Raw genomic sequence first — 15,067 nt, forward strand, 5'->3', positions numbered from 1 at the left:
TTGATGCCATTCTTTCTATACAATATGTCTATTCAATAGCCACAATCTAATAATGATTAATATATCATAAACTTATTTTAAACCAATTATATAACTGAGTAGAATCAATTTACCTGATTTCAAAACCTGTATGAATTAAAGCTAGGTGTATTAGTCAACAAAAAGTCAGATATAAAATAAAATAAAGAATCCAGAAACAGACTCATACAAATATACCCAAATGATTTTGTCAGCAGTGCAAATCAATTGAAAGAAGGAGGATAGCCTTTTCAACAAATGGTGCTGGAGAAATTAGACATCCATAGGAAAGAAAAAAAGAAAAAGAAAATAAGCCTAAGTCTTCAACCTTACACAAAAATTAAAAGTTAAGTCAAAATAGATTACAGTCTTAAAAGTAGAGCATAAAACTGTAAAACTTTCAGAAAACATAGGACAAAATCTTCAGAATCTAAAGGTGGGCAAATAATTCTTAGACTTACATTAAAAAATGATTAATGAAAGGAAAAGCTGGTAAGCTGGATGGACCTCATCAAAATAAAACATACATACTCTGCAAAAGACACTAGGAAGAGGGTAGAAAGACATGTTACCGGCCAGGTGTGGTGGCTCATGCCTATAATCCCAGCACTTTGGGATTCCTTGAGCCCAGGAGTTCAAGACCATCCTGAGCAAGAAGGTGAGACCCCATCTCTACAAAAATAAATAAGTAAATAAAAGACAAGTTACAGACTGGGAATAAATAGTTGTAAATCAATATCTGACAAAGGATTAGAACCTAGAATGTACAAAGAACTCTCTAGTTAGTAAAAAACTAGACCATCCAGTAGAAAATGGCAAAAAAGACATGAAAAGACATTTCCCCAGAGAGAATATACAGATGTCAAATAAGCACAAGAAAAGATGTTCAATGTCATTAGCCATTAAGGAAATGCAAATTAAAACTACAGTGAGCTAGTACTATATACATAATCAGAATGGCTAAAGTAACAATAAGTGACAACATCAAATGCTTGTCAAGCTACAGAGAAAGCGGATCACTCACTCATTCCTGGTGGAAATGTAATATGCTGTAGCCACTCTGGAAAATAGTGTAGCAGTTTCTTAAAAATCTAAACTTCATACTTCCTTAAAACACAACAATTGCACTCTTGAGCGTATACCTCATAGAAATGAAAATTTATGTTCACACAAAAACCTGTACATGAGTGCTTATAGTAGCTCTATTTGTAATGACTAAAACCTGAAAACTACCTGAATGTCCTTCAGTGGATGAACAGTTAAACTAGTAGTGGTAATCCATATCATGGAATTCTACTCAACAATACAAAATAGGTGAGCTATTTATTTAAACAACAATCTGCATGAGTCTCCAGAGGATTACTCTGAGTGAATGAAGCAAATAGCAAAAGGTTACATACTGTAAGATACCATTTATATGTCATTCATGTGATAAAATAGAAAAGGAACACAAATTAGTGATTGCCAGGAGTAAACAAGGGGTGAAGGCAAGAAGGAAGTGGGTGAACTTATAAAAGGGCAAGGACAGATCCTGATGGTAGTGGAGGAGCCGAGTATCTTGATTGTATCAATGTCAATATCCTGGTTGTGCTATTGAACTAAATTTTGCATGTCTATGTACTGATATGGAACTGTGTTCAAATATGCATGTTAATGATAAAACAAAAGGTACAAAACCATGTAAATATATTGTTACCATTTGTGTTAAGGGGAGAGAGCGAGTTTTACATTCATTTGCCTTCATTTGTAAAGTTTCATTTTGTTTAATCTTATGTGTAATATTCAAAAGCTCCCAAATAATAAAATATAAATTGGTAAATCTATTTGTTTGGGGGTAGTAAAATCAAGCAAATTAAAAATGGGTGCAAAGAGATGTTTTGTTCCACGTCCTTTGTAGTGTTTGATTCTTGTACAATGTAAATTTTAAGCAAAAACCTAAAATAATACAAATTCAAGTCTCAAAAATAATAGTAATTTGTACTTGTCTTTAGTTTGTGTTGAAGGATTATTTTGCTATAAAATGTCAGGATTTTATTAGGAATGATTGCTGTCATGTGAAGTGTTGCAGGTGTCCACCATTGCGATGCAGCAGCAAGAAAAACTCATCCAACAAGAGAGGGCACTGCTAAACTTTACAGAATGGAAGAGAAGCCGTGTCCTTCAGATGAAATATTGCCAAGCCTTCATGCAAAACTCATTAAGTTCAGGTAATGGATAAAAATCAGTTTCCACTGTATACATCTAAATATATACACCAATACCTCAAAAGAAACAGTGACACACATTTTGTTCTCTGCAAAACTGTTAGGATTTTATAATAAGAGTGACATAATTTTGGTCACTCTTCAGTTCAATCTTATTTATAACATCCAATACTACGTGGAAGCACTAGGGATCCAAAAGAACGCAACTAAAGGAAATGTACGGGCAAATGCCAAAGAGGTGTGTGTGCAATTAGTAGGTCAGATTAAAAAAATACATGCACCAAAAAAAAATCGTTTTATCCAGCCATTCAAATTTGTAAGGATGTTTTAATTCTAGCTCCAAATTTCCCAATACATTTAGTTTAGATATTGTTTTAGATTCAAGTTTAGATAGCTTTGAGCAAAAAAATTCATTTTGAAAATGAGAGTATTTACCACAGAATTCTTTTACGATGCAGGACCTAGCTCTTTTTTAAAATTCTATGCAGTTACTGCAGTTTAATCTTTTATATGCTTTATAAGCATTTTAAACCTAACGCAGAGTCTATTTCTACCTGTCATATAGTTTGTCATGTATTCTATGCTTGGCATTTCATAATGCTTGTACATATAGTTTAGAGAATTAACTTTTCTAGACTGGATACCATTTACATAATTGCCAATGAGAGAAGTCAAACATCAACCATAGTTCCTTCTGATTAAAATTTAATCGAGTGTTTGAAGGATCACTGTGTGCCCAACAATGTTTCTCTATGCAGCAGGCCATTGCAAACTCAAGTGAGGCCCACCTCTGAGCCATCAACCTTGAATAGAATAACAATATCCATTTTGGAGACGTACAAGTCCAACATGTTCCTCAACGCCACAGATACCATTGTCTACACTATTTATACTATAACAATGTTCAGGATATTGGTTGGCAGGGATTCCAAACAAAAGATATTGAAGAGCTTTAAACAACTTAACATCTGGCCCATGGAAGCTACTTGATGAATTATTTCTTGGCCTAAATACAGGGACTGTCTAGAAACCAGAGTTGTGGAAGTTTCAGTGTCTTTCCTTCTATAAACCTGTGCCAGAAACACTTGGTCAAATTCTTGGTCTTTGGTTCCCCTTTTACACATTTGACCATCCTTCTTTTGTGACTATATTCCATCTTTTTTTTTATTATTATTTTTTATTGATCATTCTTGGGTGTTTCTCCCAGAGGGGGATTTGGCAGGGTTACAGGACAATAGTGGAGGGAAGGTCAGCAGATAAACAAGTGAACAAAGTTCTCTGGTTTTCCTAGGCAGAGGACCCTGCGGCCTTCCGCAGTGTTTGTGTCTCTGGGTACTTGAGATTAGGGAGTGGTGATGGCTCTTAACGAGCATGCTGCCTTCAAGCATCTGTTTAACAAAGCACATCTTGCACCACCCTTAATCCATTCAACCCTGAGTGGATACAGCACATGTTTCAGAGAGCACAGGGTTGGGGGTAAGGTCACAGATCAACAGGATCCCAAGGCAGAAGAATTTTTTCTTAGTACAGAACAAAATGAAAAGTCTCCCATGTCTACCTCTTTCTACACAGACACGGCAACCATCCGATTTCTCAATCTTTTCCCCACCTTTCCCCGCTTTCTATTCCACAAAACCGCCATTGTCATCATGGCCCGTTCTCAATGAGCTGTTGGGTACACCTCCCAGACGGGGTGGTGGCCAGGCAGAGGGGCTCCTCACTTCCCAGTAGGGGCGGCCGGGCAGAGGCGCCCCTCACCTCCCGGATGGGGCGGCTGGCCAGGCGGGGGGCTGACCCCCCCCACCTCCCTCCCGGACGGGGCAGCTGGCCGGGCGGGGGGCTGACACCCCCACCTCCCTCCCCGACGGGGCGGCTGGCCGGGCGGGGGGCTGACCCCCCACCTCCCTCCCGGACAGGGCGGCTGGCTGGGCAGTGGGCTGACCCCCCCACCTCCCTCCCGGACGGAGCGGCTGGCCGGGCAGAGGGGCTCCTCACTTCTCGGACGGGGTGGCTGCCGGGCGGAGGGGCTCCTCACTTCTCAGACGGGGCGGTTGCCAGGCAGAGGGTCTCCTCACTTCTCAGACGGGGCGGCCGGGCAGAGACGCTCCTCACATCCCGGACGGGGCGGCAGGGCAGAGGTGCTCCCCACATCTCAGACGATGGGCGGCCGGGCAGAGACGCTCCTCACTTCCCAGATGTGATGGCGGCCGGGAAGAGGCGCTCCTCGCTTCCTAGATGGGATGGCGGCCGGGCAGAGACGCTCCTCACTTTCCAGACTGGGCAGCCAGGCAGAGGGGCTCCTCACATCCCAGACGATGGGCGGCCAGGCGGAGACGCTCCTCACTTCCCAGACGGGGTGGCAGCCGGGCAGAGGCTGCAATCTCGGAACTTTGGGAGGCCAAGGCAGGCGGCTGGGAGGTGGAGGTTGTAGCAAGCCGAGATCACGCCACTGCACTCCAGCCTGGGCACCATTGAGCACTGAGTGAAGGAGACTCCGTCTGCAATCCCGGCACCTCGGGAGGCCGAGGCTGGCCAATCACTCGCAGTTAGGAGCTGGAGACCAGCCCGGCCAACACAGCGAAACCCCATCTCCACCAAAAAAATATGAAAACCAGTCAGGCGTGGCGGCGCGCGCCTGCAATCGCAGGCACTCGGCAGGCACTCGGCAGGAGAATCAGGCAGGGAGGTTGCAGTGAGCTGAGATGGCAGCAGTACCGTCCAGCTTCGGCTCGGCATCAGAGGGAGACCGTGGAAAGAGAGGGAGAGGGAGAACGTGGGGAGGGGGAGAGGGAGAGGGAGAGGGAAAGCGACTATATTCCATCTTAAAACAGGTTCCATAAAACTGATTAAACATTAAGGCTTACTTCTTAGTTGTATCAGAGTCCTAAACTAAGCATATTGTTCATTTATGTTCTTCTCCAATTTTCCTCACCTGCATGTTTTCAAATCACTCCTTAAGGCAGACTACTTGTTCTCTCCATTATCTATAAAATAGTTCCTTGTTTAGCTCTCAGAATTTAAACATAAATTCAGTGCTTATTATTCAATCCATCCAATGGTCCAGTACATTTCTGGCTAAATTGGGGCAGTAAGACTAACAGACATGAAACAATAAGCAAACAAGTGAAGACAATAAACGATGTGAATTCAAAGAAAGGAAAGATTGATAAAACCGGAATAATCAGATTATTATAGAAGAGAAAAAATTTAGTTAAATATATCTCAAAATTAATTTCATATTTAAGTTAAAGGCCCATTGCAGATAGAAATTATTACATGAATCTTACTATATTGAGCCTCAGAGAAGCTGAAATTGGTAAGTGCTACATCATGTGAACCATTACGTTATGAGATTCAGCCTCACTGAGGGTGAGGCAAGGGGCTTTTTGGAGGGATATATGTTGTTAATATTTTACAATAAGATACTAAAGTAAAATGTTTATATTCAAAGCCCATAACAGCAGTCCTTGTCCAAACAATTGGATTCAGAACAGAGAAAGTTGTTACTATGTCTCTGAAATTTGGAGCATTTGGCACGCCAGTCAAGAGAATTGTTTAAAGGAAGGTTCCACGCTGCTACAAATAGAGAGCAAAGAAGAAATGGTAAACACTGTTTTGTGGTCTCATGTTATTCTGAAAATATCATTTTACTTAATAAAAGAAATCCCTCATTCTCATAAGACAAAATTCCTTAATACTCTATAACAGCAGTATAATTGTAAAAATAAAGGTTTAAAAGAAACAAAGTTGGAATCCGTATTTTTTGTTTTCTTTTTAATGGGAAAACATAAAAACAGGATGGTTATCTGAAATCGAGAAGAATATGTTTGTTTTATGTCCTTGGTTAATTAAAAAGAGGAGGGAATAAGGAGAATACTATTTCGTATCATGATAATCCACTTCAAGATATACATATATTATAGTTGCAGATATGTTTTAAACGTATTATTTTCAATGCTGTAGGCAAATATAGTAACCTATAATAATCTTGTAATTATCAAGAAAAAACAGAAGTATAAAAACTGAAGTGGTGCCATGAAATAAATAGGTCTTGAAAAATACAAGTATCTGCTAAATGAAATGTTTAATTAGCGTAAAACCTAGTTTACCAATATCTTAACAAGTGAATAGGCTGGGCGGGGTGGCTCACACCTGTAATCCCAGCATTTTGGGAGGCCAAGGTGGGTGGATCACCTGAGTTCAAGGCCAGCCTGGCCAACATGGTGAAACCCTGTCTCTACTAAAAATACAAAACTTAGGCGGGCATGGTGGTGGGAGCCTGTAATTCCAGCTACGTGGGAGGCTGAGGCAGGAGAATTACTTGAACCCAGGAGGTGGAGGTTTGCAATGAGCCGAGATTCAGCCATTGCACTCCAGCTTGGGCAACAAAAGCAAAACTCCATCTCAAAAAAAAAATAATAATAAAATAAAACAAGCGAACAATAAGATGTTGCCTTGAACTCATTCTACTCACAAATATATGAAATAGAATGCAAAATTGCACATTTTTGGCCCTATAAAAAATGTATACCTATATTCAGTAATTAGATGAAGTTCATTTCAACAAAAATCATGAGAAAATAATTTGTTAAGGATATGCAGTAAACCAAGAACATTTGAAGTAAATTATTACAGTTGTAGGTGCAAAAAGTTATTTTATGTGCAAATTTGATGACACAAATTAGAAATGCTTCTTCTAACCGAATGTGCTCATAGTTAAGTTGCTCCTGGAATCTCATGAACTATTTTTCTACATCGACATATACTGAGAAAGACTATTCTATGTGGTCTATGATGTCAAGAATATTTTTATTTTTGATAACGAAGGTTCAGTATAACACTTTCTTTTTTTGACGTATACTACCTGCCAGGCTCTGAATATGTTGAAACTTTTAAAATCCCAGTTGCCTATTTTTTTCATAGTTTTTAAAACCACATGGATCCATATAGCAATAGAAAATAGTCTAAAAAATGTATCTGCACTTTTTTATAATACTCTCTTCTCTCTTTTTCCAGATTTCAAGTTCCCATTAATTTCTAGCTAGGCAAAATGTCACACTTTATATTTCACTAGAGTTTTGTTTGTTTTTTTTCTCATTTAACAGTTCAATTTTTGTCTCTTATAGGATTTTATCACTGGCAGCTTGAGGAAGATTAAAGGAAGCTATGATTACTGGGTGGGGTTGTCTCAGGATGGACACAGCGGACGCTGGCTTTGGCAAGATGGCTCCTCTCCTTCTCCTGGCCTGTAAGTCTCTGAGTGAAATGCTACAAGAAAAGTTAGAAACATGAGGGAATTCAAAAGTTTATTTTACCTTGTACCATGAATTTTCTCCAAGGGACAAGCAGCATGATAATGTTACAGGCGGCTAATTGGGATTAAAGCTAACAAAATTAAGAGTAGCTTCATGCCTTCTAAGTCTCTCTCCTTCCCAGCCCTGCTTCTATTATCTTATAGAAAATTCACCTCACAATTTGAGTGTCTGATGAATAATATAATTATCAAGTGTGTTTCTTTTGTATCGCTTAATGTTTAGAGAATAACTATTCATTTCCACATTAAGCTTTTCAGATGGCAGTGGGGAGATGGAGAAGCAGAATGAGGTGCCTTCGTATTTTGAAAATTAAGAGTCAGCAAAGAGATTCTAATTTAGGGACTGTCTTTGGGTATCTATGTTTTCTTTTTCTTTACATGCTGTTTTTGTTCAAATTATATTAACATTCTTTATTGAGAGAAAGAAGCAGTTACTGAAGAAGGAGGACGAAACCACCACAGGAAGTTGCTGTGTTAATACAAAACAAAACAAGCAGCTACACACCTCTCATTAGTTACCCTCAGGAGCATTTCTGAAACCCCCAAATCTAACCTCAGAAATGTTGACTTGCTTTTCCAGGTTGCCAGTAGAGAGATCCCAGTCAGCTAACCAAGTCTGTGGATACATGAAAAGCAATTCCCTTCTTTCGTCTAACTGCAGCACTTGGAAGTATTTTATCTGTGAGAAGTATGCGTTGAGATCCTCTGTCTGAAAGAAATTGTGTTCAAAGTGTTCTAGTACACTGTTATTTGGAACATGCCACTGGAAAACCCACCCACCCCCCCACCCCCCAAAAAAAACAGAACAGTAAACCAAAATGTGGGCCATGAAATTAGCAACCTGGGACTCAATAATACACTTGGGAATATTCTTCCGCACTGTCCAGATTTCATTTGATGTTGTTCACATTGCAAGAGTAAAACTTATTTTGAGCTACAGAAGACAAAACCCTGAAGAGTTAAGAACAAACGCAAGGAAATAATTTTTATTGTTTAAAGCCCGGAATGACTGTAACTTTCACACAAGGTACGCATCTATGTTTTTGGGGGAGGTGATGTAGTTACAGCTGACTAATATTTTTAAAATAAATAAATAAATTTGGCCTTTAAAACTCACTGTCTGTGAGATCTTTCTATGCGTTTTCTAGGCTTTCAGGCATTATGTTATCAGACTAATAGAAGAACAGAGATACGAATTTCCAAACTGGAAGAAAGGCAGACTTCTATCTGCAGCCTGTAAGACAACGTACTTTTTAAGATTTGATTTCTTCTAGAAAGATGAACTACTAGAAGTTGACATAAGCAGAAGGAATAGTCAGGATGCCAGGATCAGAATGTTCTCCAGAGAATTCTGTGAATTCCCTCTTTCCTCTCAATGACCATGCCTGGCATTCGCAAACCAAAGGGCTCATGGTCTGGTCCCTCAGGGTTAACACGCCAACACTTTTGATTACGTCTTTCAGTGACTCGATTGCCTCATTGTAAAATAACAGCAGAACTTACTCCAAAATATTGTATGAGGAGTAGACTGTAAACATATGTCAGTGCTGAGAATAGTCTTGCACAGAGTTGAACACTCTATCAGTGCTTGGTTTTGTTCTCTGGACTACATCACCAATCATCTCTACACATCAACCTTTATTTGTGCATCGCAGGCAAAAATGATCCCTTTTTTTGCTCCTGTTGGAGGGATATTCAGAAGTTAAAGTTTATGTGTAAAATGTCAGCAACTCTCTGGAGAGAATATCTGCTTTAAAGTTAATGGATTCTCCTCAAATAAATCTATAGACATTCTCTGCCCTAAGTCTGTAGACTCCCTGAAGCATGGACTATCTTATTCCCTAGAGACCATTAATAGCAAAGAACCTTGTGATCTACAGAAAGAACAGATTCTTTAATTATTATTATATTACTTGTTACCACTTACGTCCCTACAAGAACGCTGTACCACATTGTAGGTTCTCAATAAATATTTGCTTAATTCAGTATAATTTTATTTAATTCTTCATTTCTCATAAAGAGGAGCTGAGATTCATTAGATTATCATCTTTTCTTCCTAAGCATAAAGGCACCACTTAAATATATAAAGTAAAAAAAAAACCTAATTCTCTGAGTCACTGGAAATCATTTAAATGAAACTAAATATCCTCTTACCTAAATGTCCTTTTACAATGGGTAAGGTTGTGTAAGGATGAGAAGAGCATGTTTTTGTTTACTTACGCTTCACCTAGAGTTTAAATGTGGGAGTTTAAGTAAAAGAGATTTTTCTCTAATTTTCTGCCGAACCTGAAAAAGGAGAACAGCAGAGAAAACACAGCATATATTGTCTCCTGTGTTTGATTTTTACAGCTGACAGCTGGCAGCTGAAAGTAATAACCTGGAATAAAGGAGAAACAATAGCAGAATTTACTAGCAAAGACTGTTTGCCTTAAAGATTCTTCAAAGTATTGTCATGGAACTATGTTTAGAGAAAGGATACGAAGCATTTATAATAATTCTTTAAGAAGTACAATAAAGCAAAAGGCAAACATCCTTCAGCTGATGTCATCCCGTAGCGTATGATGCAGTATTTTCAAATTAGAATTTATCTACAGCGCAGCTGACTTCAGCTCCTACAAATCTCCTCAGCAGCGATGCTACTTTCGACACAGATGCTATAGTTGGGTGATTCTTCTCTGCAGGTTGCTTTTGGTCCAGGATACCAAGGCTTTTCAGATACAACACTGAGTATGCCAGTCTTATATCCTAGTCCCACCAACAATGAATTGGGCATCTTAGATCTCTTTCATTGAGTTCTAAGTTAGTCTTAAACAAACGAAAAGAAAACTAAAAATAAAACTATCCTGCAAATGTGAAGAGCTTTTGTTACATGTTTGGTTAAAGTACATTAAATGTATAAAAAATATACATCATAATAATATTGGTAGAATAATAGTAGATACTATTTGAGCCTAAAAATCTATTCGTATAATGAAGCATGTACAAAAGTCACGCAGGCTTTAAATCAGAAGATCCTGATTTGTTTGTAATCTTCAAATACTGTAAGAATCTCTACAGAGGAGTTGACTCCCAAATATTAAAGCTGGCCCGGAGACAACCTGCTAACCTACTAGACTTTTCTACCTTGTTCATAATGTGTTTGTATCCTCAAAATAAAAGCTCCCCATTACTCTTCTCACACTTCCTGCTGTTACAGGGCTCATGACCTGTTTCCTGTTGATAAATCCTGAAAGCTGGTTCAATATCCTCAGGAAAAGAAAGAGCTTATTGTGTACCGGGGATCTCAGCTCTACCAGGAAAGGCTGGGCTCCTCGTTTGACTGTTCCTGCAATTTCTTCAGAATTACATAAACAAGAACCTAGAAAGAAAAAAGTCTCCTCATCCAGAAAAACCAGTTCATACAGTGCCCCTCTCTGATTCTCAACTGGATATTGTTCTTAGCAAATCAGATTTTAAAATTCACTTTATCATTATTTCCTATTCTTAATATCATTTTTCTAAAGTGTGTAGTGAGAATGTTATGCTATACACTTTTTCTGTTGTTTTGAAATGTTTGTTCACATTGTGATCAATATTGTGAGTTTTGCTATAAAGACGAAGGGATTAAGGGGAAACATGAAGAAGAATAAACTCAGGGAAGGAGCTGAAGTATGTCAAATGTATGCTATTTTTTCCTCCTCACAATCTAAAGTGACACTATCCCTTAGTCCCAGACTTGGAATGACATACGAATGACATACCATTCAAAACTCACTCTAGGCAGCTAGACCCTTCACATCAATGGCACTTAAAGAGTGGCTTGTCATCCATCCCTGAGCTAGACTGCAGCCACATAGGATGCTAGGAGTCAAAACTTAAACGAGTGCATGTCTCTGTTTTACAGCTTAGTCCACAAAATCATTTGACTTCCTCCTATCAGTCATATTTTCTTTCTGTAGCAACAAGGCTCACATAACAATTGCTTAACTGCAGGCTTACTTCTCATTTCTTGTTATGTACCTATTATATGAACTACTTTCATCGAAAATCTGCACTCATCGTCAAAAATATTTGGTAATAAAATCCTTAGCTCCCCAAAGTAGGTGCCCTTCTACAATTCGTTCATAAATACAAATTTCCAAAGAAGTTTGTTGTTATTAATAAATCAAGTTTAGCCTAACGCTGCCTTTTTACGTATTTTAAGTTTAGCCTAAAGGATTCTCTGTACATAATGTCAACTATAACAAATTGAGGGGTAAACAGACCCTAGCCTACACTTGTGCCAATCACTGTGCTTTGGCCAATCAAAATGTAGCCAACTGTTTGAATTGTGTTCAAATAAGGTAAACTCCGAGCTGTAAGCAATCCAGCTTTTTCTGTACCTCTCTTCCGTTTTCTTTACTACGTTTTCCTTTTTCTGTCCATAAATCTTCTACCACATGGCTGCACTGGAGCCTCTGAGTCTACTCTGGCTCTGGAGGCTGCCTGATTTGTGAATGCGTCATTGCTCAATTAAACTCTTTTAAATTTAATTGAGCTGAAGTTTTTTTCTTTTTAACATTGCTTATGCATGTGTGTGTGCGCCCCTATATTTAAAAATAAATCACTAGATCCTTTTAAAAATATTTTCTTGACTTCCCTTACATTTTTTATTGCAGTTCACATTATGAAACTGATTTCACATTTACTTCATTTCAGCTAACAGTAACATTATGAGGAAATTATAATTATTTCTACTTCATATGCAGTGAAATAGGTTTCATGAAGTAAAGTGACTTGCCTAATAAGTAAATCAGAATAAGAGGTCTAAAATCTTCATTTTCTAACCACAAATACAGTTTTCTTTGCATGACACAGTGTATCAACAGAACTTGCTCGACCCTGAAGAAAATTTTAAGGAAATCAACAGAAAATTGAAAGGAAAGTTCTCAAGGAAGAATCTGCAATAGTCTTTGCTAAGTGACAGTCTAACAAAATGAAGTTTATGAAAATGAGCACCAATGTGTTCTTTCTATCATATGATTGCTACTATACGTCATTTTACCATGAGATAGATGTTTATGAAAAACAAAACTGAAGCACCTCAGTTTCCACTGTTGGAAAACAAAGATTTTTAATGTTGTCTTTTCTAGCATAAAACCCTCAAAATTGATTTATCAGTAAACCAATAAACTTGGTGGCTGTGATGGTATCATTCCCAGTGATCCCTGTTATATTTGTGCATGGAGTCATCTCAAGAAGGAAGTGCCTCACAAAGGTGCAGCTACAAAGATGTCACTGTCTCTGTTCATTTCCCATGACCTGAATGGAAATCATGTGCACTAATGCAACTCAGCTTCCTCATCAACCATGTGTTGATGCCATAAGCTCGCCTCAAAAGATTTCATTTTAGGAAAATGTTAAAACTGTTCTGTTGAAGCCAACATGTATTTCAAAGACATCTTATTTTCTCCAGATAATCATGTAATCAGTACTCTTGTAAATTCCCCAAAAACTCTCAGTAAGGCACAATCAAAATAATGACTGCTATCATATTTTGAAAAGCATTTCCATGCTGAATTTTCCCACAAACCATAAGTCCATTGTAAAATCACACACACTTCACAGTATTTACATTTATTATTATTAAATCTTCAGTACCTGAAAGGTATAAATATGGATCAATGGAAGAAAATAGGAACTGAAACTATTACAGGTGCAGATGAAGAGGCTCACTTTTTTCTGGTCTTTAATCTCTCTGAAGGGAATATCGGGGACAGTAGTTCTGATATGAAACTGAGATGGGGATATATTTCTTTCCTGGGAGAAATTCCTGTGGAAGGGAGACAATTATCAGAGTCTTAATGGACACAGGAAGGAATGTTTATAAGGCATTGATTGAGATTTGAGATTCTCATATCAAGTGACATCCCTGTTGGGAAACGGCATGGACAAGGCAGATGGGGTCTTTACTGATGGATTGGGAAGGGACTAGTATGAACTGAAACAAACAAAAAGAATTCCTTGTGTATTTGCTGGTACAATCTGGGAAGTGACTGCCAATTTCTGATGGACTACTTGACTGTCAGAGAAAAGGATGTTACTTCAATGTATTTCCTCTACTTCAAAAAGTTTCTCATTCCACCAAGTGTAAGGAAGACATGAAAACAGGGAGGTGATATTAGACATTGAGAAGAAAGAAAGCTAAAAGTTATCTCTAAGCCAAGAAGGCAGATGACATTATGGGTTTCTGAGGTTGATTGGTGGCATGTAAATAAGACTTCTTGTGACTGTGAAATATGTGCATAAACCCAAGCTCAGAAATGCTGGTGATCCTGAACAGGAAACACGAGAACCCATTTTGTACTAGTCAGAGAGATAGTGTTTCCTGATTATGTTCCATTTCCCAATGTCTCAAGTAGCCCTTGCATTGGCATCGCCTGGCTCACTCTGCTATTTGTAGTTGCAGAGGGCGAATCAGTCACCTTCGCCTAATGTTTCAGGGGGGACATGGAGGCTCTCTGGCTTCACCATTCCCGCCCTCCTCTCACAGACACAACGCTTCAATTCTTTGCAGTCCTTTGAGAAGATCATCCCATTAAGGATGGCCACACAGTCTCTGCTTCTTGGGCTGGTGACATCTATTATAATATGGAACCTTAAGAAAGGAAGAAAAAGTAAATTCAATCACGGTTTATTTCTAAAATAAAATATTAAATACCCATTCTTTCTAGGGTTATAAAATTATAGTCTAGATACCAGAATAAGTTTACCGGGAAACTGGGGTCATGTGCCTCTTTCTCTTCAGCCCCTAAGTTTCCATACTCATTCTTAGAAACAGCAGGTCACCCCAAACAGCAAAAATCATTTCTAACTAAAGCGAAGCTACGTGTTCTCCTCCAAATTTATATAGTTTTTCTGCCACTTAAAAAGTTCTCTACCTTCTCTGTAACTCAGTTTACTTAACTGTAAAATACAAATGATTACATCAAATATATCCTGTCTCCTGGGAGAACAATGATATATTATATATAGGGAAGAATGGTGTCTGTTCAAATATAGCTTTAAATGTGATATATTTTGATAGAGAAATTACAATTTCCTCTTTCAAAGGATACTGATGTGGTTTGGATGTGTGTTCTTTCCAAATCTTAGTTGAAATGTCATCCCCAGTGTTGGAGATGGGGCCTGGTGGGAGGTGTTCAGGTCATCGGGGTGGATCCCTCATGAATGGCTTGGTGCCCTCTTCTTGGTGATGAGTGAGTTCTCACTCAGTTAGTTGATGCAAGATCTGGTGGTTTAAAAGGGCCTGGAACCTCCCCCCAGCCCCTTCTCTTTTGTGTTCTCTCTTGCCATTGGACATGCCAGCTCTTGCTTCGCCTTCTGCCATGAGTAAAGCTCCCTGAAGCCTCCTCAGAAGCCAAGCAGATGCTTGTACAGCCTGCAGGATTGTGAGCCAATTAAACCTCCTTTCTTTATAAGCTATCCAACCTCAGGCATTCATTTATGCTGATGCAAAAATGGACTAACACAGATACCATATGTACTCCTGTCTAAATGCTCACAGCATATG

General features: G+C 38.7%; 2 protein-coding genes across 3 annotated transcripts in view; one reads left to right on the top strand and one right to left on the bottom strand.

The window, feature by feature from the left end:
* CLEC9A (C-type lectin domain containing 9A) overlaps positions 1–8,651 on the top strand; it is a 26,092-nt gene extending 17,441 nt beyond the window's left edge. Inside the window, exons 5-8 of the mRNA XM_019037781.2 lie at positions 2,079–2,225; positions 5,674–5,825; positions 7,349–7,470; positions 8,117–8,651. Of these exons, the coding sequence (XP_018893326.1) occupies positions 2,079–2,225; positions 5,674–5,825; positions 7,349–7,470; positions 8,117–8,249 (554 nt within the window). The 3' untranslated portion in view covers positions 8,250–8,651. The remainder of the gene's footprint in view (positions 1–2,078; positions 2,226–5,673; positions 5,826–7,348; positions 7,471–8,116) is intronic.
* A 4,464-nt stretch (positions 8,652–13,115) lies between these two features.
* Positions 13,116–15,067, bottom strand: part of CLEC1A (C-type lectin domain family 1 member A) — a 28,567-nt gene continuing 26,615 nt past the window's right edge. For both annotated transcript variants that reach the window (XM_004052692.5, XM_019037776.4), the window contains exon 6: positions 13,116–14,152. In XM_004052692.5, coding sequence (XP_004052740.1) covers positions 13,972–14,152 — 181 coding nt within the window. In that variant the 3' untranslated portion in view covers positions 13,116–13,971. The remainder of the gene's footprint in view (positions 14,153–15,067) is intronic.

This window comes from Gorilla gorilla, chromosome 10 (assembly GCF_029281585.2).
Source record: "Gorilla gorilla gorilla isolate KB3781 chromosome 10, NHGRI_mGorGor1-v2.1_pri, whole genome shotgun sequence".
Lineage (NCBI taxonomy): Eukaryota > Metazoa > Chordata > Mammalia > Primates > Hominidae > Gorilla > Gorilla gorilla.